At 33.0% G+C, this 26,802-nt stretch overlaps 1 protein-coding gene across 1 annotated transcript in view; it reads right to left on the bottom strand.

Annotated features, from left to right (window-relative positions):
* Positions 1–5,482: 5,482 nt before the first annotated feature.
* LOC110017872 overlaps positions 5,483–26,802 on the bottom strand; it is a 40,411-nt gene continuing 19,091 nt past the window's right edge. The window contains exons 10-11 of the mRNA XM_020715026.1: positions 18,601–18,812; positions 5,483–5,756 (exon numbers count right to left, since the gene is read on the bottom strand). Of these exons, the coding sequence (XP_020570685.1) occupies positions 5,688–5,756; positions 18,601–18,812 (281 nt within the window). The 3' untranslated portion in view covers positions 5,483–5,687. The remainder of the gene's footprint in view (positions 5,757–18,600; positions 18,813–26,802) is intronic.

Here is a 26,802-nt window from a genome sequence, read left to right as displayed (position 1 = left end):
TCTTAAGCATAAGCTTTTAACCTTTTATTTGAAGCTATTTCCCTCTGAAACAAGCCAGCTTACACTTTTTCTTGTGAAAGCAAATGGGTCAAATAGGGGGGAAAATATGCATGGCTCTTCAAGGTACAAGGGGATTTAAAATTTACTATCAAGGAAATAAAGTTAGGGGCAATAAGAGCAGTATTAGAGAACTCCTTTTCACTAAGGATATTACTAAGAAAGTTGATGATTATTTCTCTACTATTTTCAATTACCTTAAGAGTTACGCAACTCATTTTTCTTACCTCTTGAACCTACTCCATATAACCATGAGTGCAACTTTGCTATTATAGAGTTCACCGATGAAGAAATCCAAATTATATTATTTAAGGGTTAAAAACAAATGACCCCTTCATTCAATAATATCTCTTTGTGCGCTTTGCAGTTATGAACATGAGATTTTTTCTCAGTTATTTTTTGAATGCTCTCTCTCTCTCTATTCTTAAATGCAACATATCCAACGAAGACTTCTTCCATTTGAGATGTAATTTCTCTCAAGTACTCGGTCATGTTAATTTGACTTGAAAAAAATTCCAAAATTTTTAGAGGGGAAAGATCTCTCCTCTATATATTATATTGGACAAAATTCACTTTGTCATTACACAAAAGAGTAAGAAATGGAATTACAAGGATGGCATTCCTACTGCCATAAAAAATCTATATCTTACACAATTTTGTTCTCTTTGGCCTGCATAGATACTACACTTGATGATATCTTGTGGATGTTTTCTATTTTGGATTTGCAGACTACACCCAATGATGGCATTTAGTTTTCTTTTGTGGCAACGAACTATTACCATAACTTGGTGACATCTTGCTTGCTACGTCCTTTTTTTTAGAGTTGTGATATGCATGGATTTCTTGATGACTTCAATTTTCTCGAAATGTGTATAATCCTATTTAATATTTAATTCATTATTCTTCTAATCATATGCATTGGTCCCTCACTTATAGATAAAATATTACACCATGTTATGCATTTAGCTACATGACACAATCCAAATCTTAGGCCGCACATCTTATTTATGGAATGTAAATTCTTTTTCCCACCACTAAGGGCAGTCGTGACCAACCCCAAATCACATGTCATGGTCTAATTATTGGGTGCGGAGAGCGCACGCAGTGCTGCGTGTGCTCTCCGATCACAGCCGCACATCGCCTCAAGCCTGTATGATAGTGGGTCCCGCCTTTTCCCACTATCATACAGGCGCGATGTGCGGCCGGGACCCACTATCATACAGGCGCGATGTGCGGCTGTGATCGGAGAGCGCACGCAGCTTCATGTCATGACGCGGAAACAAGTTCCAAATAGCCTATTTTATTTTTCCAGCCTGGTTTTATGAGTCTTGGAATCAGAGTAATTATTGGATCAAATATTATATTTGTCATTTGGAATCACACCATGTTATGCATTTGACTACACGACACAATCCAAGTTTTCGGCCGCACATCTTATTTATGGAATGTAAATTCTTTTTCCCACCACTAAGGGCAGCCGTGGCCAACCTCAAATCACATGTCATGGTCTAATTATTGTGTGCGGAGAGCGCACGCAGAGTTGTGTGCGCTGTCCGAGCCGCACATCGCGGGTGTATGACAATGGGTCGCACTGTCATATAGCCGCGATGTGCGGCTGTGATCGGAGAGCGCACACAGCTCTGCGTGCGCTCTCCGCACGCAGCAATCGCTCCATGTCATGAAGCGGAAACAAGTTCCAAATAGCCTATTTTGTTTTTCCAGCCTGGTTTTATGAGTCTTAGAATCAGAATAATTATGGGATCAATTAAATAAAATATCTTCCTGCAATTTGAGTATTTTAAAAGCAGAGTAGTTATATTTAATTTAAAATGTTGTCTTCTCGTGCTTAACTCTTTAGAATAAGAAAAATAACGTGTATTTTTATTTTAAAAAAATATATATTTTTTAAACAGTTTAATAGTTAATAATGCGAATATATAATCATATGATAAATTCAATAAACTACTAATTTTGATTTAATTTTTAATAGCAATTTTATATAAATAAATTTAGGGCTATTTACATACATACCACACAATTCTTGTATATTTCTATAACAATCAGATTTTGGGCATCAAATCAACAATAACATTATTTCTAGCTTTTTTATAGTGAAATACACATTTTCATGCATATATTATTTATACCAATGTGTCATAAATAAAAATCATTAGACTTTAGGTGTTAGATATGTAATGCATAAGAATTGTGTTGCATGTATTGATGTACACATATAAATTTTCCATAAATTTTATGTTGTTCTCTTAACAAATTCGTAATTCGATTGAACATCGTAATGAGACGAATGCACTGATGTCAAAACCAAATCACATTCAAATTTGCTAAAATAAAGCAACTAAAATGTGACGAACAAATGTAGGAATTTAATAAAAGAACCGAGTACACTCAGAATACTTAAAATAATAAGAGAATATTTCGTCTGGACACCGCACGTCCGGACTGCCAACCACCGGACGACACGTCATACATCTCATTAGCGGGCGATGATGCACCCGGTTGTTGGCTGTTCGGGTGTGTAGATGTGAATATTGTTTCAAATAAAATGCACGCTCAGTCCAACAAGAACTTGAGAATAGAATACTTCTAAAGAGGCAGCAAAATCAAGCTAAGAGTCTGTGGGATCGAGCAGTGATGTTGGATAAGCTATTCTACAATAAGCAAACAAAACTGCTGTTCATGAAATCACAATCAAACACTAATTTGTGGATCTTTAAGGAGGAAACAAGAGATTGCTCATGTTGGCAAGTGCTCGAACCCGACTTCTTAAAATTCTTCGCTTTATATATATTTAAGTCTTCTTCAAGTTCAAATTTGAAAAGACGAGTCCATTCCCCATAGCGAACCTCCCACATCTTCGGAAAGAAAGGTTTCACCGCATCGATGTGTTCAAAGTACATTGGATGTGAGTTCATATATTGTCACCCATGAACAAGAGAAGCTGGGAAGGAGACTAGGAGGGAAAGAAGACGAGGGGTATTTACATACATACCACATAATTCTTTTCTATTTACATATCTAACACCTAAACTTTTATATTTACATGCGACACTCAAATCTTTAATATCTAATATCAAATAAAAAATACCACATCTACTTACTTTTAAGAGTGCAATACACATTTACATAGATAACTTTATGACACCTAAGTTTTATAAATGTAAATATAAAAGTTTAGGTGTTTAGGTATGAAAACACACAAGAAATCGTGTGTTATGTATGCAAATTTTCCAAAAGATAAAAATGTTGTCATCAGTAATTGAGAGGAGGATATCCGGATGCAGAAAGATGTTCAGTGTTGGCCAAGAGAGGTGCTTTGAGCTTAAGATGCATGAAGTTGAACAAGATTTTGACTTGTGGTGTTTGGGTTTATCCTCTATTGTTGAGAAAGGATTCGATTGCATTGATATGTCCCTAAACATTTGCCTTTCATCGCTGCCTAAGGTATGCTTGGTCTGTATAAACATTAGGGGCATTTACATACATATCAACCAATTCCTATGTATTTATATATCTAACATCTAAAACTTTGCTTTTTTTACATTTATACTATCCCAGTTTTCCATGTCATATAAAAAATGACACCATTAACTTTTAAAGAGAGAGATACACGTTTTCATGCATGGAAAAGGTGATATTATGTACAACTTGAAGTATGGATGTTAGATATGAAAAAATACATAGAAATTGAGTGGTATTTATGTAAATCTTCCTGAACTTCATGATACTGTCTGCCCGTGACCAAATTTTTTGATGGCTACATCTAATAATTTGAATAAAACACCTACCATATTGATGGATCCCAATTATGTCCACACGCGCCCAAAAGCAGAGGCGGGGTGGGGAAAAAAACTATTGTCCTCTAAAGCTTATTCTTCTGTTGAATTCATTTTGGGACATATGATCCCATATGATTTGTGAACTCATAAAATCCGGAAAAGACTTGTGAAAGAAGTTAAAACAAGCCGAGGGACTTCTTAGAGAGAATAAGAGCTTTTTAGAGAGCCTGAAAGGGGGAGAGAGAGAGAAGAGAGAGAGCGAGAGAGAGCTAGTATTTGCGTCCACCTATCCCTTCCCTTTCTCCTCTTATGCATACACCATAAAACCTATATGCCCGTGCAGGGCTCTAAGGAAAAAAAATAAAAAACTATGTCATAGGATGTACAATAAGGAGCCCAAGAACACTTGTCGTTGACAAGATCCATGATGTGGGCGTCAGGGAGCCAATAAATGATTACATGATGGTGGACTAGAATTCTCATCCCTCTACCTCAAAAAACAATTCATCGAGCTCGCTGATGTATCTAGGTGGCTATCGACAAGCATGGTAGGAGGATTCAATTAGTAACTTGTCACCTCAACTAGGGGAATATGAGCAAGCTTGCCTGAACACTTGAGCTTAGCGAGCCCGATCAGAGGAGCTCATGTGAATCCCGACGAGCTTCGAAAATACTCGTGAGATTGTTTTGGGCAACAAGAAGCTATGTAACTAGTCACCTCCAAAGATACAGCTAACGAGTACAAGTAGCCTGGTCAGAACTCGATTCATTAGGTCCATGAGGCCCATTTAGTATTTGGGCTTCCCATTGCTTAAAAAAACTCATTTTTTTATGAATATTTTGCTTGGTTTATAAACTCAAGATTATATTGACTATAATATACAATGAAAAAATTACTTGTTGCAATAATTTCAATAACTTTCATAATAATTTAACCATTCATAAAATAAACAAGAAAAAAAAAATAATCTAATTTTACTCATGCATTTCACATATAAAAACCATCAAATAAACTATATATATCATAAAAAAACATGTTCATTTATTTTCTAGCCATGTAAAATTTCCAACTTCCAAATCCTTGAAATCACCACATAAAATCTTAAGTTACTCGTATAAATTTTGACATATACAATTAATAAAATTAACTCAACAATTTGAAATCAATTTTTAAGTAATAGCTTTGAATCCTTCATAATTTTGAACAAGGTAAATGGTTTTAATCTTGAATTTGAAAACCATAATATCTATAAATAAATAAACATATATGCGTGTGTGCGTGCGTGCGTGCGTGCGTGCGGGTGGGTGTGTGTGTTCAGAACTAAATTATTAGATTAAAAGATTGATATCAAGTAAGATAAAAAAATCTGCCATAACTGCTTAAACAAAGAAGCAAGAGATAAACCGGCAGATAAAAAATGTTCATTTACTCCAAACTGTAAATATCAAATAAGCTTTAGAAAAGACAACAAACAAATAATGTATGTTCGGTTGCAAAAAACAGGATAACTTTCTTTCTGTTTTTCAGAGAATTTACTTCAAAATTCTAGCTTCAAAAAAAGAGAATGCAAACTGCAGCTTAGAAAACTGTCCTAAGAAAAATCTGACACTAAGGTAAGAAAAGCATATGCTCAACAAAAGAAAATTTAATCGACTATTAATGCCATAACTTGGAACATTCATATAGACAGGACTGCCAAGTATATGAAATCACACTGGACATTACAATATTATCAGGAAAATGTACGGCGAAACAGCATATAATAAAAAAAAAAAATTATAATTGTTTTTCATTGTTTGAAAGGCCACTCCTTTTCATACCTCATAATGCTCTTAGTCCAGCTTGACATTGGAGTAGAGTAGAGTATCCCTTGTAAGTTGCATGTTCATTAAGAAGTATATCTGCATGGCACCGAAAAAATAGCAGGAGAAAGTTTCTGTTAAGGATTCCTCATAGAAATTCTGTGGAAGTAGTCAAAATAATGATAAACGGGCATATTTTAACTCAAATTTGTTTAATTTGTGGGAATAAATCAATACTATGGACTGGTATTTGCTGACCAATGCAGGGAAAATTTCAGGGAAATTTATATACATACCGCCCAATTCTTATGTTTTTACATATCTAACACTTAAAACTTTAATTTTTACACTAATACTACCCATATTTTTCGTATCACATAAAAAAGCCACTATTTTAACATTTATAAAGTGAAATACAAATTTTTATGCATAGATAAGGTGGCATACAAGTAAAAATTGAAGTTTAGGTGTTATATATGTACTTGCATAGGGAATTGTGTGGTATGTAAGTAGTTTTTTCCAAAATTTTATTCATGAACAAATATATTTTTGGGTAGACACTTGTACAGAAAAATCACAGATTTTTTGTTTTTTCCATCTAGTATTAAATATAATCAACCGCACATCAAAAGCTAAACTTAGAGAAATTATGGCTTTCTAATTAAGTTTTTTCTTGAAATACTAACCAAGCATAAATGTTAAATATATGGAGCCTATGACTTAGCTACCTCACATACCGCGTCCCACCTACCTCTCTCCCACCTACCTCTCTTCACCTACTTCTCTCCCGTTTTCTTTAAATAGCCTCTTTTGGCATGTCATAAGTGTGAAGCCAAGTCCTCTTGAGAGCTAAAAGGGAGAAAAGAAGTTTTCTTATAAGTACTAAAATCCTCTGCAGCTCCATAGACGTAGGCAAATTTGTCGAACCACGTAAATTTGTGTAAGTTATTTTCTTATTTGCAATTTTTCGATCCAATTTTCATTTTATTGTCGTCATTTTTCATAACAATTGGTATCAGAGATTTGGTTCTGATCTAAGTAAGAACGATAGGCTGAGATGAAGTGACGGTATCGGGATTGAGAAGTTTAATGACATAGAGTTTGATTACTGAAGGTTGCAAATAGATATCTGCCTCTATGGGAAGAAACTTCATTTTCCGCTACTGAGAAAGGGCGGAAAAAATGGACGAGACGGAAAGAAATCTATTAGATCGACAGGTTCTGGGGGTTATACGATTAACCCTGTCAAGATTTGTTGCTCAGAACGTTATCAAGAAGAGGACTACTGCAGATCTCATAGCGGCTTTATCAGATATATATGAAAAAGCCGTCGGTGAATAACAATATGCACTTGATGAAAAAATTATTCAACTTGAAGATGGCGAAGGGTTTGTTTATTGCTCAACACCTGAATGATTTCAATACTATCACAAATCAATTATCGCTATTGAAATTGATTTTGATGATGAGATACGTGCGTTGATATTGTTGACATCATTATCAAATAACTAGAAAGTCATGATGATGGAAGTTAGCAGTTCTGTGAATAAATCCAAACTAAAATATGATGATATTCGTGATTTGATTTTGGCTGAGAAGATGCGCAGGAAAGATGCTGGCGAGACCTTGGGTTCGAGTTCGGCACTGATTGTTGATTCCATAGGGAGATCACAGGATATGAACTCAAACAAAGGAAGATCAAAATCAAAGTATGATCAGCAGACAACCTACTAGAATTGTGACAAGGCTGACCACATAAAAAGAAACTGTAATAATCCTAAGAGGAAGGAGAATGATAGTACAAATTTGGTAACTGAAGAAATATAGGATGCACTATTGTTGGCAGTTCACAGTTCTGTTCATGACTAGATACTGGATTCAGGGATTTCCTTCCATACATCTTCCCGCCAAGAGTTGATATGAAACTATGTTGCAGGTGACTTTAGGAAGATATATTTGGCTGATGGAAAAACTCTGAACGTGGTGGGGATGAGAGACGTTGATATTGTACTCCCTAATAAGAGCAAATAGACTTTACAAAAGATCAGACACGTTCCTGAGTTGAAGAAAAACCTCATCTCAATGAGGGTGGTCATTCAGTAGTGCTCTCAGATAGCACCTAGAAGGTTACCAAATGAACATTAGCACTGACTCGAGGTAAGAAAACTAACACACTATATATGACTACAAATTTACTCAAGCGTGGACACATGAGTCAGAGGTGCGTTGTGGGAAAACAGAAGAATGTCAGTTTCTTAAAAGGTGGCAGAGAGCCAAGGCAAGGAAAATTGGATTTTTATACACACAGATGTGTGGGGACCTTCTCTAGTGGCATCTCTTGGAGGCTCTAGTTACTGTAGAATCGTAAAATTTGTTGATCTACCAGAGGCCACAGTGCAGGACAGTGATGAAAGTGAAGAGGATAGTAGGTCTGGAACATTTATTTCTATTGTTCTACAAACAGATGGTGGTGAACCACAGAGCTATGAAAAAATCTTGCAAGATGAAAATTCGAGCAAGTGAGAGCTAACAAAACTCCCACCAGAGAATAAGACATTACAGAACAAGTGGGTGTATCGGGCGAAGACTACGCTTGATGGCAGTAAGAGGAACAAGGCTGAACTTGTTGAAAAGGGCTTTCAGTTGAGGCAAGATATTGCTCATGCAGTGGGAATTGTTAGCAGATGCAGAAATAACCAAGGAAAGAACTTGGAGGTACAAGACTATGTTGAAGCTGATATGTCGACTAAGGGTGTTACTCTTGAGAAATTGAAGTTATGCTCGACTTCAGTTGGTCTTCCAACGTGAAGACAGGAGCCATGAGTTGCAGAGGTGTTTGAAGTAAAAAGTCGGTACAGCCAGAAGATGATGCAGCCTGTAGGTGGTGCAGTCAATGTCTCAGTTTCCAAGTGGGAGAATTGTTAAATATATGGAGTCTGTGACTTACACTTACCTACCTCATCTACCGTGTCTCAGCTACCTCTTTCCTGTTTCTTTAAATAACCTCTTTTGGTCTGTCATAAGTGCGAAGTCAAGTCCTCTTGAGAGCTAAGAGAGAGAGAGAGAAAGAGAGAAAGGAAGTCGAAGAATTTGACGGTGTAATTTCTCGAAGTACTAAAATTTTCTGCAACTCCGTTGACGTAGGCAAATTAGTCAAACCACGTAAATATGTGTATTATTTTCTGGTTTGCAATTTTTCGATTAGGTTTTTCACTTTATTGTTGTCGTTTTTCATAACAATAAAATAATGAGAAACAATAATATGTCACCATTGCCTATATATATGGAGAAAGCTTACCTAATGAAAAAAAGCAAATGAAGTGATGAATTGTTAATAAATATGAAAGCCTGACATAACGCGCCTACAATTCATATGACTATTGGATGCTGGAATAATCAACATTAATTGAGAATTTTATTTCACTTAATAACAGTAAAGTACCGTGTAGAAGTTTTCTCTATCCTTCAACTACTTTGTTTTGTTTTATTAAATTTTGAATTCGTAACTATAAATAAACTAAATAGCTCTTCTTTCAAACACATTTGAAATTTAAATCACTAGCATCATGATCTTGTTACATCTTAATTATGGATTAAGAATGAATGATATGATTACAATTGCTAAATAAAACAAGATCACAGGAACTTTAAAAATATATCCATCCCATTTTGATGGGGCGACCAAGAATGTTGATAATTTTACAAACAAAAAGCTAAGCTTGTTAAAACCCTTGACCAGCAGAAGCAACTATTAATCTCCCTCTAATAAAAGTCTATAAAGCCTTTCGAGATCTTTCTCTCTTTCGATTTATCACCATCTTCGCTACTCTTATGAATCCTCTATCTACACTTAGTTCTCCCTCTCCCTCTCCACTCTTTCCTGGCCTCTCTCGTTCCTTCAAGTTGCTAGAACTAAAGGTTAGCGATAGCCCAAAATACATGCCTTTGCATATACCAAAGCCTTAATCCTGTAACTTTGCAACATTGTTGATGTTATTATTACCAGGATATCAAAAGAATGAAGTCATCTGAGCAAGTTTAATCATTATCACCATTAGCCTTATCCCATTATTTGGGGTTGTTTTTATGAATTGGCAGTTTTCATTTGTTATTGTTAAGTTTTACATGAGGTGTTAATTTTATAATACAAATCTTTTTCAACGCGTCTATCCAAATTAGATTTAGATCTTCCCCTTGATTACATCCGGAAAGACATTGAATGTTCTCAAAAATATGCCAAGTGTGACATGCGCGTAAAATCATATAACCAAATTGGCGAACCCGACCACTTTACCTTATGATACAGCTCTAGAACTCCTACAAGGTGTTTAGGAAGTGGGTTTTGGGAGGACGTAATTGTGAAATGGGAAGGGAATGAAAATATGGGCAATCAAAGGTGTTTGGAAGGGATATGATGTGGTCGATAGTTGAAACCAACTCTTGGACAGCAGGTAACGGAGATTTTGGCGGTTGTTTGAAATGAAAGCAATTGTAAAAATGCGAAATGGTGAGGCCTGTGCGGCGAGGGGATGCACCATCTGTCTCAGAGTAAAATACAAACACACCACTTACAAAAGAAAGATGATACAATACTCCGGAGAGCATAAATCTTTAAATACAATAATAATAGCAAAAATCCCTTAACCAGGTCTAAATCAATATATTTATAAGAAGATGAAAATTAAACCCTAATTAGAAATAATAAAATAGCAAATAATGGGCCCCGGGACAGAAGACAACCCAAAAAGGTAAAATTTCCTACTGAGGCTACAATTAGAAAGAGAAACATGATATTTTTCCCATGGAGTAACCAATTTCATGAGTTTGTAGAATCCCGTCATCCCACGGATAGCAACATACCCAATTTTGCGATTCCACAGGAGCTCTCGCATCATTCTCCCCGACTAGAAGAGAATTCGTCTTCTTCTCTATAGAGACTTGGATCTCATTGTCGGATCTTCCTTCCCACAAAATAAGACCATTTCCAAAACTATGATTCATCACTTCAATTTTCATGAGTGTACTGTCGAACTGAGCTAAAACTTAGTACTTAGTTTATTCAATAGAATGTTTAAAAAATCGCCCAAAATTTTCTTAATTCTATATGAAGTAATGACAACCTAAGGGCACGCTACAGGTCAAACAATTCTGAAATCCACTTTAGTTGGAGCTGTCATATGTCTAGTATCAGCTCATTAGATTCAATGTCGTTTAGGACAACCAATGCTAATCGTAGTGGATCTTCTTTCACAGGCTCAATCCGAAGGACACATCGAATCACTGACATTTCTCGCTCATTGACTGGAAGTTGATTTCTCGCTCATTGACTGGAAGTTGATACTCCTCTCTAACATCCTCTCTCTCTTATGTGTCACTGTCCATATAATAAGTTGCTCCCTGCTCAGTAAATGAATCATTCTCCTATTTGCGCAATTTAATGCATGGGATCAAACTGTGGCACTTCAAGTACTTCTTAACTGGGGTTAGAATTGGGAGCACTATGAGTCTCCACCTTTTCTTCACTTTTAATTAGTCTCTCCTCGAATGAATAAATTAGTCTCTCACGAACTCAATCTGATAGATTCTAATCACTAGCATCTCTCTCTCTCTCTCTCGTCAACTGGAAGTTGGCACTCCTCTCTAACATCCTCACTCTCTTATGTGTCATTGTTCATTTATTCAATTGTTCTCTACTCAGTAAATGAATCATTCTCATGTTTGGGCAATCTAATGCAATGTGCACAAAACCATAACACTTGCAGTATTTCTTGATCGGGACAAATTTTTTGAGTACTAGCACTCTTCATTTTTTTCACTCTGGATTAGTTTCTCCTTAGGTGGGTTCAGTTGGGTGCTTCATCGAGTGCACTCTTTCTTTTCTGATTCAATAATTGAATCCTATGTAAAATGTGGCATGGACCTAATAGTGTTGTGTTGTCTCTCCACCATCAAAGCTAAGGTCTGAACAACTTGTAGCATCCAAAGGTTCGTAATTGTATCACTCTAATGAACAGTCCTAATCTCCTCAAATATTGAGCTATGGTGTTCTCATCAGGCTCCACTAGCTCACATTTCAACATGAGTTAAACAAACTCAACTTTGTACTTCTCCACAAAAAAATCTATCTAACGCGGCTGGTAGAGTTTTATAAACATATTTCGTCGATAATGCGGAAAAAGATATTTGCACGGTATCTCATTTTTTTTATTTTCGACCAATTGGTGATCTTTTTTTCCTTTTTGTCGAATACGCTTCAGAATTTCCACCACATAAAATTCTTTTTCTCAACTTAATACCGGCTACTTTAAAAATCTTCACTCTAACATTATGACTTCACTGATATTTCATTCAAAATCGTCGTGTTATTGATTGTTCATCACAAGAAACTTCCTGATGGCAAAGATTCATGTCTTCTTCTCAATCTAGCGAGTCACCTTTGTGGTCATGAGTGACTTCACTGGTTATCTTCTCACAAAAGAGGCAAGTCTCTGTTGCAGTTAGAGAATTTCTGACTGCATATCCTTCATAGTAAACTTTCAAAAACATCGATAGTTGAGGGTTTCTCCTTGGGTGCATGGCATCCTCTTCTCCCGATAAAATTTTTGGCGATGTAGAATTGCAAATTGAGGTTAATCGGAAGCTTTGATGTTGGAGATAGGTGTCGGGGTGAAATTTTAGTGAATGTAAGAATGTTAGATTCTGAAAATTTGAAGTTGGGGCTAGGAAGCAGTAGAAATAGTTTGGGTATGGTTGGGATTCTTTTTTTTTTATTTATTTTGGAGTTGAGTCTAGAAAGATAAATTCCTAAAAATTTAGGATTTATCGGCTTTCATACCAGGCTATACAGTTCTAAAACTCTTAGATGGTGTTTAGGAAGTGGGTTTTGTGAATAGGTACTTCTGGAATGGAAAGGGAATAAAAATATGGGTGGTCAAAGGTATTTGCAAGAATTATGTTGCGCTTTGCGGCTGAAACCAGCTGTTAGACAGCAGATAGCAGTGATTTTGATGGTTGTCTGTACTGAAAACAGCTGTCGAAATGTAAAATGGTGAGGGGATCCACCATCTAATTCTAAGCATGATACAAATGCATCACTTACAAAAGGAATGGGATATAACACTCTGAAGAATATAACATAGAAAAAAAAGTCTCTAAACATAATTGATGGTGCTAGAAAATTCGCGGTGGTAGAGTAACGGACTATCATCTTAGCATTGCACGAGAATTCAACACACACTCAGATAAAAGAAAAACAAACAGTGATGATACCAGAATTTTTTGCGTGGAAAACCCGTAAAGGAAAAAAAACACTGGGTCAACCCTAGTTGTAAAATTTCACTATTATTTAAGATTACAAAAATCTCATGTCCAACAGATGGAAAGAGTTAGTAGATTTTTCAAAGTTATAATGTCGACTGACAGCGTCTTCATGGTGCACGATGACAATAAGTTATTATCAATGACAGTCGACAGTGGTAGACGATAGTCGGCCGGTGTCAACAACTGTCATCAGCGGTCGGCGGCGATCAGCAGTGGTCGACAGTGGTCAGCGGCGGTCCTCGGCAGCGATTAGAGGCCGACTGCAGTCGACGGCGGTCGTCAGTGGTCGACGGCGATCGGTGGTGGCCGTCGACGGTAGAGATGGTGTTGGACGCCAGCTCCTTCTCAAAGCTTTAGTTCTTTCTATATGCTCAGACCCTCCACCATGTGAGAGGTGGAGTTTATTTATAGTGTTCTGGGTGCAATTAATGCATAAATATGAACCATTTTATTCGGACAGTCCAGAGAACTTCCTTCAATCAGACGGCGTTTGATAGCATTTTAATGTCTTAACGATGTCGGAATTAAGCAATCTTAGGCTCTTTGGATTCGTCTTGTCGAGACGTTCGATTCGGCTATGAATTGAGCAATCTTAGACACCCGTCAACGACAGTCGGCGGGTGTCTACAACGGTCAACGACGGTCGACGATGGTCGGCAGCGGTCGGCGGTCGTCGGCAGGGATCGGAGGAGGTTGACTGTGGTCGACAACGGTCGAGATGGTGTTGGATTTCAGCTCTTTCTCAAAGCTTCAAGTTATCTCTCGAAAGCTCAGGTCTTCCGCCATGTGAGGGGTAAGGGTCTATTTATAGTGTTCTGGTTGCAATTAATGCATCAATATAAACCATTTTATTCGGGCGGTCCAAGGGACTTCCTTCAATCAGACGAAGTTTGATGGACGTTTGAGTGTCTTAACGATATCGGAAATAAGCAATCTTGGGCTCTAGATTCGTCTTGTCAAGACGTTTGATTCGGCTATGAACTTGTCAGATTTGACATCCGTTTGATATTTGAAATGTATCTGAAAATCTTTCAAGTGTGATTTAATGACCTGATCTGGGTTTGATTTTGACTCGAATTAGACTAGCTTTTATATTATTGGGTTCATCTCATCGGGTCAGTCAGTTTGACTATAAGTTTGCTGAAATTGAAGCTCTGGATAACTCTTAATTAAATTTTGAATGTTTCTTGCTCCAAAGATTGCCTTAAAATTCGTGTCATGCATTGAGATTCATACCATATCCTGAACATTTGTTGGTGGCGTATCAGTTGCCCTCATATTTTCGAACGAGACCATTTTTTGTCGTTCGAAAATATCAAGATCTGAAGATTTTTTTTTAATCTTTATACTATATATATTTTTTGTGCAATTTTCTCACAATTTTTTAATTATTCTGATAAGCTTTTATTTCTTTTGACAATTTTCTTATTGGTTTGATTTCCTAAATGCTTCGATAACCCTTTTGCAATACATGCATTAAGAGATAAGTGTGTGCATAGCATACCTTTTGCACAGATCAGATAGTGGCCGGAGTTCGAAGATGGCGGTAAAAGTGAGTCGGCAGAATTGGGATCAAAATCGTTGAAATACAGGAAGCGGAAGCGCGACAATTCTTTTTAATTTCTTTATTTTTTTTAAAATAATGCACATTTAATGGTTGCACTCCTTTTTAGAGTTTATATAATAATGAGCATTTAATGATTGCATCCATTTTTTGAGCCTATAAATAGGCCTGAAAGAGAGGGAAGAGGTGGAGTCCTAAGCTAGGGTTATAAAAACGGCTTGTTGTTCGCGAAGAGCTCTTGTTTGGCTCGATTAGCAAGCGATCCAAACATAAACAAATTTTTTGAGCTCGATCTATAAATGAGCCGAATACAAAAAATTTGTTTGTGCTCGTGTTCAGCTTGTTTATATTTCGAACACAAAAAAATTGTTTGTGTTCTGCTCGTTTGCTTACCAAGCCGAATGCAAGCTGTTCACGAACAAAAAATTCCATTTTGACAACCCTAATCGTACATGTAGTTGTAAACGAAAACGAGCCGAGCTTGAGCGAGTCCAAACTCAACTTGTTAAAAAAATATCATTTTTCGTGTTCAACACGTTTATAGATCAAGCTCAAAAAATTTGTTCGTTTGGGTTGCTTGCTAATAGAATCGAACACGAGCTATTCACGAACAATGAGCTATTTTAACAGCCCTAATCACACAATCGTATGATGTTAAGGGTAGGGCAAGATTTAAATTTTGTTATCTATATTAAAATATTCATTTAAATATAATTTAAAATATTTTTATTCTATTTTTTATTAATAATTTTAATTGATTATAAATTTTTAAGTGTTGTAGTCAATTAAATTTATTAAAAATAGTACTCATTATATATATGTATGTATGTATGTACGTACGTACATATATGTATGTATGTATGTATGTACATATATAGTATGTATGTACATATATATATAATTATATCGAGTCAAAATAAGCCGAAAATGAACAAACAAAACTTTGTTCTTGCTCGGCTTTTTAATACATCGAGTGCAAAAAAATTGTTCATATTTGGCTCATTTGCTAAGTGAACAAATCGAGCACGAGCTACATAAAGAACCGAACACAAGCTCTTTGCGAACGAGCCGTTTTGACAGCCCAAGTTGAGGACTCCATCTCTACCCTCTCCTTCAGACCTATTTATAGGCTCAAAAATGAATGCAATCATTAAATATTCATTAATATATAGACTCCAAAAAGAAGTACAACCAGTAAATACACATTACTTTAAAAAAAAATAAATAAATAATTGTCGCGCTTCCGCTTCCCGTAGATCAGCGATTCCGCCGACCCACCATTTCCGAACTCCGCCCCGCCATCGAATCTGTGCAAAAGGTATATTATGTGTACATTTATCACTTAATGCATGCAATTAAAAGAATTATCGAAGCATTTAAGAAATCAAACCAATAAAAAGATTGTCAAAAGAAATAAAAGCTTATCAAAACATTTAAAAAATTTAAAAAATTATCAGAACATTGCACAAAAAAAATAATATAAAGTATAGACATTTTGGACTACAAAAAAGGTCTCATCCGAAAATATGGCGGCAACCGATACGCCATCAACAAATGTTTATGATCTGGCACAAATATCAAGGCATGACACAAATCTAGAGGTAATCTTTTGAGCAAGAAACATTCAAACTTCGATTGAGAGTAATCCAGAGCTCCGATTTCAACAAACTTATAATTAAATTGACTGTTATAATTAAATTGACTGGCTCGATGAGAATGATATAAAAACTAATCCAATCCGAGTCAAATCAAGCCCAAATCAGGTCATTAAACCACGCTTGGAAGATTTTCGGATACATTTGGAAGGTCAAACGGATGTCAAATCTGGCAAGTTCATAGTCGAATCGAACGTCTCGACAAGACGAATCCAACGAGTCAAAGATTGCTCAATTCCGACATTATTAAGACACTCAAATGTCCATCAAATACCGTCTAATCAAAGGAAACACTTTGAACTGTCCAATCAAAATGGTTCATATACATGTAATAATTGCACCCAGAACACTATAAATAAACCCCTGAGAGAGACCTTGAAACTTTGAGAATGAGCTGAAGTCCATCACCATCTCGACCATCATCGACCACCACCATCGTCGACCACCGTTGACCTATGTCGACCACCGTCGACCGTCGCCGACCTTCGCTGACTATCGTCGATAACATTCGATCGTTGTTGACCATTGTGGACACCCGTCAACTGTTGTCGACCGCCATTGACAATCGGTGATCGTCGTCGTGCACCATTAAGACATCGTTAGTCAACATTATAACTTTGAAAAATCGAATAACACTTTCCCGTTTGAGGAACAAGACATTTTTGTAATCATCAATCAATAGTTTTATAACTAAGTCAAACCAAGTGATTTTTTCCCTTTATGAGTTTTCCAAGTAAAAATTTCTGGTGTCATCACTGTTTGTTTTTATTTCATCTGAGTGTGTGTTGAATTCTCGTGCAATGCTAAGACGATAATTCGTTACTCTACCGCCGTGAATTTTTTAACACCATCAATAATAACAATTGCAAGTCCCTTAACCAGGTCTAAAACATTATTTAAGAAAGAATTAAACTTTAATTAGAAATAATAAAATAAGAAATAAAGACTCCCAATACCTTTGTCAGACAAAAAAGGTAAAATCTCCTGTTGAAGCTACAAACAAAACGATAAACTTGTGATTTTTCCCTAGAGGGATTGTGGAAGTACCCGATTCAACAGGAATGCAGAATACCGCCATCTCACGAGTCACGGGATACCCGATCTCATGATTCAACGGGAGCTCTCGCATCTCCTTGGGTATCATAAATGGATATGGTCCAAACAGGTTAAGGTCGAGTTAGCACCAGCATGAATTCAAGTATAATATATGGACTACGGTCCGTTTTTTAACTTAGAGACCTATTATCACTTGAATAAAGAATCAGATGAATCTATTCCATGCATAAGATCAACCAAATCAGCAACAACCTAATTATCAACCAACTTAAAGATGGCAGCACCAACCAAAATACTAGTTTATGACCCCATTCAATTCATCAATAGATTACGTGGTCAAGTGACCCTTTACTTTTGAAATATGGATTAAAAAGATATTTCTACAAACACAATATTAGCTAGAAAATCTCAAATTTGTATTTTTTTACCCATCTGCTTTTTAAAATTTTTTATATAAAGAAAACAATGATAACTTACTTGAGAAATAGAGATACTCCACCTCAGCACATTAGCATTAAATAAATTATTAACCACTAAACTACATCTAATAACTGCTGGCCAATCAATTTCAAAATGAAAAGGAAGAAAAGTATCAAAATGATCCCTGGAGTTTTTACAGGTCAACATAGTCCCAGACTATCGAGTATATCCAATTTAGCTCATTGACTCCTAAAAATCTGATCGAAAACAATCGATTGACTCGAATCCTGAAATCTGATCCAAAATAATTTTTGGATCATATTGGAGGAGTGAAGGGAGTAAACTGAACAAACTAAATAGCTGGGACGAAAATTACAACATATAAATAGTCCAGTACTCATAATGACCCTAATTTCTAGGGAAAAAAAACGAGGGCCTTTCTTAAAAAGGACTCAGAAATTGCTACCAGAATAGATACATAATATCGAGAAGATCATGCCAAACCTAGAAAAAAAAAACAGCACATTCTATTTCCATGAAGTGTCATGACAGATAGTATGAATTTCTAGCATATTTTGCCCAAAAAATTATAATTTTTTAAATCTACATAATCAACAAAAAAAAAAGCATTAGCAAGATTGAGCAGACACTTCATAGTGAATAAAAAGGTGCAATTTTAACCCTACTCTCATAGACACAACCCTAAGACATCAAACCTTGGAAAATAAATAAATAAATTTTCAGTTCTAATAGAGAGTGGTCAGCGGAGCAATGGCTTATGACGCATCAAGTAATTTTTAGCATTCTTTAGTATTCTTGGGATCCAAAAACATCATATCCATCACGCTTAGTGAGCATAAGAAGATCAGCATTGGTAAATAAAAGAATTATTCTAAATGGTAAAATCAAATTGATATGGAAAAATTACCCCAATTAGAGTCGAGACAAGAAGAATAATGGCAGTTATCCATGCTAAACTCCGTCTAACTAATAACACCCGTTTGAACTCTGCACTTGTATCATTATTGAAGCTCGTTTCATCCAGCCATCGTGCCAACTGAGGAAACTGTGTAACTTCCAACAAATTTTCGGTACTTGGATTGGCATCCTTGTTAGACAACACAACACAGGCAATCCTTCCTGCCACAGTAGAATTTGTTAATTTAGTAAGAATTACATACATACCATTTAATTCCTACAGATCAACATTTCTAAAAGGTTAAAACGGTGATATTTTTTATGTGATATGAAAGATTTGGGCGGTATTAATGTAATATATAAGTTTAGCTGTTAGACGTGTATAGAAATGGGAATTGGGTGGTATATGTAAATGCCCCCCAAAAAAAAACCATAAAAAGTTGTTATTAACAGCCATATATATACTTCACTAAATGAATAGAGAATCAAATGAAGAAAATGAAAGTAGAACGCCATAGAAAACCTTAACAGAAAATCGTCCTGAGAAATTGTATTCAAGCACAGAAAGTTGGCCAAAGTCTAGGTAGGGTAGAGGGTCTAGAATTCTAGAGCTGAGGACGTCAAATAAACAATATAGTTTACGATTGAACAAATACTTCAAAGAAAATATACTGAAACAGTCTTCAAGCTGATTACAAAAAGCAGGAACCGTAGAGAAAACAAGACAGATTTTATGATTTTGATTAGAATTTAAAAAATATATATATTCCTAAATATTGGCAAAAGACCAATATTGATATTAGATCTAATTTAATCAACTATAACAAAAATTAGAGGCCAACATTAGATAATGTTAAAATAGCCAAATATCCTTTATGAGCACAACCTAGTCACCATCATAATCACAAGATTAAGCTATTAAAGTCCTTTTGCACCATCCTTTCTTCCTTAATAAAGTATTTGATTCTAGTTACAAATTCATTCAAAAAATTGTAACCATGTTAGCTCAGACCTAAAACTTCTCTTTCACAACCTTACAAAAATCCTTGCCACATCCTCATTTGTAATGTGTTTTCATTAAGAAAAATTTCCTCAAATTTTCAGGAGAGTAAAAATTGATTGTACATTGATAAGCAAACTTGGAGGTAGAGAAAGAAAGTACAAATAGCTATTAGTAATAAAAAAACGTTTATTTTAAAAAATAACAAAAAAATTTAATGCTAACAAGTCCTATAAAAATTATAAGAAAGCTCAACAAAATTTCGTGGAACAAAGAAGTGAAGTGAAGTGATGTAGAAAGTACAAAAAAGTTTTCAAGGTTAAAAAATAACTTTTTAAGAGTAACAAAATTGACATATAACATGCTTAGGGTGGCGCTTGAGATCACTTTCTGTTTTTTATTTTTTATATTTGTTTTAGCATAAAACGAAAATATGTTTGGCACTCTTATGATTTATTTGTTTTTAAGAGTAAAAATAAAAAATATGTTTGGTACTTTTAAATGAATTTTTTATTTTTTCAGATAAAAAAATGGAAAACATGCTTGCTTTTAACATTTTGTTAAAAAAATTAATATGCATGTAAATTTTTTTAAAATTAATTTAGGCCATTAGCAATTTAAATAATATGATTAGTATATCTATGTATCATAATATTGAATTGTCTAAAAATATGGGCCATATTTTGAAAGACATATTACTAAAAATATTTTTTTTCATCATTTTTAAAAAGTTATAATTAAATTGCTCTTTAATAAAACATTTAAAATAATCTTGCATATCATTTCAAAACATATAGCCAATATATTGAAATATTTAAATAAAATATTACAAGCATATAATAAATTAGAAATAAATATACAGCATTTCAGAAAAAAGATGAGTGTTTCATACAATCAATATAATAACAATTTAGCATTGCATGTTTATAAATGCATGAAAACATCTCAACCTCCAAATAAATAATAAAAATAGTTAATGCCGAAACTTAATTTGTTTGTGACTTCAAAGTTTCTCTTGCAACACGATCATGAAAGATAGTCATATACTCCAATTGAGATTGAATATTAACATCAATGACATTGTATGATATATATATTAATATATATTTTCTTCTATCAATTATAAAATTCTTATTTTCATATATCTCAAATAATCTATATCATATGGATTGTGATTTTATAAAACTATATAGTTTACAACAGATAGTTACAATATATCGTTGTGTATCGTTGTGTGCATAAATCATAAAAAGACATTCTACTAATAATTTAAAATCTTATTTTCAGAATTCTAAAATACTGTTCCATAATATTTATTAAAAAATAATACATAAACTTATAGAGTTTTTCTTGTCTATGAAGTCGAGTGCCCTCGTGACAATCACACAGATGAAATATTAATTATCTATATGGTAATAAAAAATTTGAAATATTAACATATCATGAATCAACCAAATGATATTTCCCTCTTTCAACAAAAATATTAGTTACTAAATAAATTATCATTTAATAACTTAAAAACTACTTACCAAAAATAAAATTAACATACCTTATTACATAGAAAACTTTATTTGGGATTTAACACATTCTAAAACTATCTTAATATCGTTTGTTGTTCCCTAAATAAAGTTACATCAAATCTACATGCACACATTATACTTTAAGTTAGCTCATTATATTATTTTCATATAGTTGTTCTTCTAGTGGGATAAAGGTTTGTTGTTGTTGTTGTTGTTGTTGTTGTTGCTATTGTCATAGAAGTTCTTTTTGTACATGTGTAGTCATTGGCCCATCAATTGTACCAACACAGTTATATTCAAGTAACTTAAGATTAAATAATCATACTTCAAATAAATATATAGATAAAATATTAAACTTTAAAATGCCTTAAAAAGGATAATACTTTAATTTTTTTTTTATTTCTAGAACAATAATCTCAAATTATGAAGGAAAAATTATCTTAATTTTTAAATAACAACTTGTCCTATATATATATTTTTTAAAATCTTGGGATTGCCTCTAATAAATGTTGAAATCATTCAGCTACTATTCTTAAGTGTTTTTTTTTTATAAAATTAACATTACTTTTCTGATTTTTTTTATCAACACTCAGCCATTTTGAATCTTTCATAAGATTAGTATTCATCATCATAGTACATAAACTAAGAAAAACTTGAGGTTTTATTTTATAAATTTAAAAAAACTATATTATCTTCTCGATGTTATGAAAATTATAAAATTGAACTTTAAGTTTTTAAAATTTATGTATTATAATGAATAGTAAAGATTTTATGAATGATTTAAAATGACTGGTTGTTGAAGAACAGCTTGTAATATCACAAAATGAGGGTTTAAGAGTATTAGATGAAAGATTTCAATATTAATTGGATACAATCTCACGTCATTTTAAGGAAACTTTAAAAACAATTTATCACTTAGAAATTGAAATAATTGTTCTTCCAACATATGAGATTATTCCTCTAGAGATCAAATATAATTCAAAGTATTATCATTTTTTAAGATATGTTAAAGTTTAATAAATATTGTTTCTTAAATACTATTATTGACTCATAAGTTAAATGTCCAGAATTATATTGGTGCAGTCGATGAAACAAATGTGGCTCCATATGTACGTAAAACATAACATATTCTATATCTATAAAAAGCCAACTCTAAATATAATGTGTACACATTAATTTGATATATTGTTTATTTACATATTATCTCATTGAAAGGAAACAAAAAATAATGCTAAAATATTTTTAGAATGTATATCCAATTCTAAATTAAATTTTTATATATGACCACAAGATATGTTAATTTTATTTTTAGTAAGTAATTTTTTTAAATTCTTGAATAAATTTTTTTTTAATAGGTAATACTTTTTTTTAAAATAAAAAATATTACCTGATTTATTCAGTATGTATAAACTCATAAGGTTTCTTGTCAACATATGAAGAACTAAGGTATCATCTGCGTGAGGACACTCAATCTCAAAAGCCAAATCTCTTCAATTAAATGCATTTTTTTAAAAAAAAATTTGAGTGTGATTTTAAATTTCTAAAAGCAAGATTTTTAGTTCTTAATAAAATATCTACTTATGATTTATGTACACAATGATATATTATAATTGTTTGTTGTACACTAGTGGTGTCAAAAATTGACCCAACATGCCAACTCAACCCAAACTTGAATAAATAAATATGAGTTCGAGTTGACAAGAATAATTTTCAGATCGAGCTTGGGTTAAAGAGCCTAAACCTTTAAATTTTTTGGGTAGGGTACAAGTTGACCCGCCAACTCTAAAATCACCCAAAATTGGCCCTCCAACCTTAAATTGACTTGAATCAACTCGCCAACACAAAATTTACCTGAAATTGACCCAATTTTAACCCAAATAATGGATTTCCTTATTATACAGGTCGTGTTCGGTTTGGTGAGTTGAAGGCAAGTAAATTTGGGTTGAGACTTTCAATTAGTATAATATTCAAGTCGAGTTCGAGTCAGACTTATTCGAGTCGGGTCTGATTAGAACCCGACCGCTTACCTGAATTGACACCCATATTGAAAATTATATAATTTTATAAGATCACAATTTATAGGAGATAGATTATATGAAACGTATGAAAATAATTGATAGACTAAAAAAATGGATGTTACTTGATCTCAACTGTAGCACATGGCTCTCTTTAGTGATCATAATATAAGAAAATTATAGAATTACGCTGATAATTGAGTTTACCCATTAGTTATTATTTATTATTTATTTAAAAATTGAAAATTTTCAAATATTTGTAATAATGTAATGTTTGATTGATATTAAATTGGTTGTATAAAATACTCATTTTTTAAAAGATATTATATCTTTATTTTCTAATTTTTATACGCTTGTAATCATTTTTGCTTATATATTTAAAATTATTGTCATATTTTTTAAAATGGTATACAAACTTAACTTGATTTATTCAAGAGCGATTGAATTATAACTTTTTAAAAGTAAAGAAAAAAATTATACTTAGAAACTTATATCTTTAAGAAATTCAATATTATGATATATAAACATATTATTTAAATATCTAATAACCCCAAAAAATTTAAGAAAATTTACAAGCATATTAAAAATTTTGAACAAATGTTAAATCAAACATTTTTTAATACAAAAAATTCATATAAATATCAAACATTTTTTTTTATTTTTTATTTTTTATTTAAAAAATCATAAGAGTACTCAACATATCTTTTTAAATATTAGAAAAACAAAAAAAAACAAACTAAAAGAAAAAAAAATGATCTTAAACACCCTTTAGTATTCATGAACGAGAAGAGAAATCCAAAATAGCTAAAATAAAGATGAAAAATCGAGACTTCATTTAAGTTACAAGCATTAAAATCAAACATAATAAAATCTTACTTAAAGATGAAGAAATCAAAGATAAAATCTTTAAAGGAGAGCTTTTGAGAAAAAAATTTATTCACACGTGCATCCTTATAATATAAGCTAAATTGTATATTAAAAAATTTTAAATTGAGTTAACTCTAAAAAAGATGCATAAAAAAAGCTTTGGATACAAATAAGATTGCTACTAATATTTGAAAAGTTATGGGGATACAACAATGATTTCGTTAGAATATCTTTATAATGAAATTTTAAAGAATAAGTGGATGTAAGGTAATCGAAGAAGCAATTTGGTACCAAATTTAAGAATAAAATAGATAATAAAGATTGTGCTACATATAGTGGAATCAAACTTGTAAAGCTACGATAGAGAGGAATGTATCATAAGCTTATGAAAATATCATCAATTCCAAGCAGTTATTAGTCTTCTCTTAAAAAGATTTATTACATAGGTAATTTGTTGTATTAAGACTATTAATTTAAAAACTATTAAGCAAAAAAAAATCTCCATATGAGAAGGCATGTAATCAATACAACGAGAATTGATTTGATGTGCATAAAATAAAATATGTCAAAGCTATGTCGTGGCTATAAACAATGTAATATGGAACATTTACTAGTGTTAATAAATATAAAGTGACAAAAAAAAATTTAAATACTGTAAGATTATATTAATGATCAATTTAGAGCCCATATTTTTTGCATTAATGAAGAAGATCCATACAAAGCATATTCAAAACAGTAGCTTGATGCATGCGCCTTCGGCATATAATAGTATTTATTAATGATGGAACTATAAATGAGTGAAAATTTAAAACAACAAAAAAAAATGCTCAGGGGATTAAAGAGTTAGAATTAATCGAACAAAAATTGATATATAATTTTAGTGTCATGAAGTTAATAATTATTAAGCAACATCATTAGAAGACAAAGTAATACCTAAGTGTTACATGTATCATGAATTTATTATACAAAAAAATAAAGATATTGATAAGGATACAGCTTCTTTAAGGAAAGGTGGTTAAAATAAATGTCTGATAAATATTATGTGAAAAAAGGATATTATGGAGACAAAATGCTAAGTTTTACAATGCAACACTTAGACCAACAACATTATATGGATTCAGATGTTAGGAAATAAAAACTCATTGATATCAAAGCTGAGCAAAACAGATATGAACGAAGAAAAACTATGAATGATAAGATAAAAAAAAGTTTGATTATAGCATAGAATAATTTGGCAGCAACTCTTGAAAATACGGTAACTAAAAATAAAAGAAATAGTTTAGACATGTTCAACAAATGGTAGAAAATGTACCTAATATATGGTTAATAAAATTAGTATCAAATGATTATAAAATTAAAGTGGCAAATTCTAAGTAATATAAACAGAAGTTGTTCAAAATCATTTTCAAAGAATCATTTTAACATCTCTAGCAACATTTAGTCTAGACTAGTTGAGTTTGCACAAACATTTGTATAGCATATGCATGATTTGCATCAAAAAAACAAAATGGTACTTATGATATAAGTCTACCGCTGAAGTAAGCATGAGATATGTGAAATTCTAACTAGATGATATGACATGATATGCCTAAATTTTGAAAGATTTCCTACAAAATTCTTTAATAAATTAATTGCCAATACCATATAAAATCATACAATGCATTGGGTCAAACACTTAAAAACTAGTAATTTCAGAAAGTACTGATAGTAGTCAAAGTATTGACTAATATGTCATAAACTTGTTATCAACACATTGAATTCTTCTCGAATTCACATTTAAAATTTTACCAAACAAATTTGCCCAACATATTCCAGAAGCCATTCTAAATAATGAGATTGTGTTCACTATTATGGTGAATATCAGGGATATTCTATGCATTGATGTGATAGAGCTGCTTATAATAAAACAGATTACCTTTTAAGAAGCACAAAAACTATACCAAGATTGACTGAATGGATGTCCAATGCTCAATATGTCTATTTTTCTTAAGTCATGCAGATTTATGGAAATTTGAAATTTTATATACATAAGCAAAAGATGTGGCAATAAGGCAAGCATAATGACATTGTGTGATTTGATGTTGTTATTGTTGTCAATAGTCAATTTTATGTAACATTCCTTCAATGAAAATGCCTATGAGATTAAGACGTCCTCTAAATGTTTCAATTATCCTGATGAGTTTGGTTAATTACAGCAAGTTATTTTGAATCAGTTCTCGCAAAATTTCCCAGTTCGGTGCCTTTGATTCCCTTTTTAAGCAAATGTTAAGTTTTTTATTTGGTCGAACCTTTGCTTTGGAAAGACTTCAAGAAAATTGTCTAACGTAGATTGCTATTAGATTGGCATGAAAAGAAAGCAACATTGTTCAATAAATTTGTTGCTTTACTGTTTGCCCGTGGAATTGCAATTTCCTGGACTCCCTATTCTCTGACTTCCTCAATTCCCAAATTTGCTCGTTTACTACCATAGACGGATCAGCTAGGTACTAAAGAAAGTGTCACTATGCTCAAATCCTCTTTTGTCAATGCAACGGGATCCTCCACTCGACTGCCTGAAGTTTTCAATAAATGTGAGTTGGCCTTCTAAATGATTTTTTTTCAAAAACAGGGAAAACGTGTTGTTTTTTTTCTCAAGTTGAATCAAAAGAATTAGTATTTCAGCTATAATTTGGACATTTTGAATCAAAATTTGTAGTATTTTACTACATCTTGGAGGATCTAAAAAGCTATCTACTTAGTATTTTCTATCATAAATAAGACCTCTAATGCATGTAATTTAAATTCAATGGTTTAATAAAATTCCAATTTTT

This window comes from Phalaenopsis equestris, unplaced genomic scaffold, assembly GCF_001263595.1.
Source record: "Phalaenopsis equestris unplaced genomic scaffold, ASM126359v1 Scaffold000002, whole genome shotgun sequence".
NCBI classification, from domain to species: domain Eukaryota; kingdom Viridiplantae; phylum Streptophyta; class Magnoliopsida; order Asparagales; family Orchidaceae; genus Phalaenopsis; species Phalaenopsis equestris.
The sequence above is the reverse complement of the archived record's forward strand: the minus strand, read 5'-3'. Positions and strand labels throughout refer to the sequence as shown.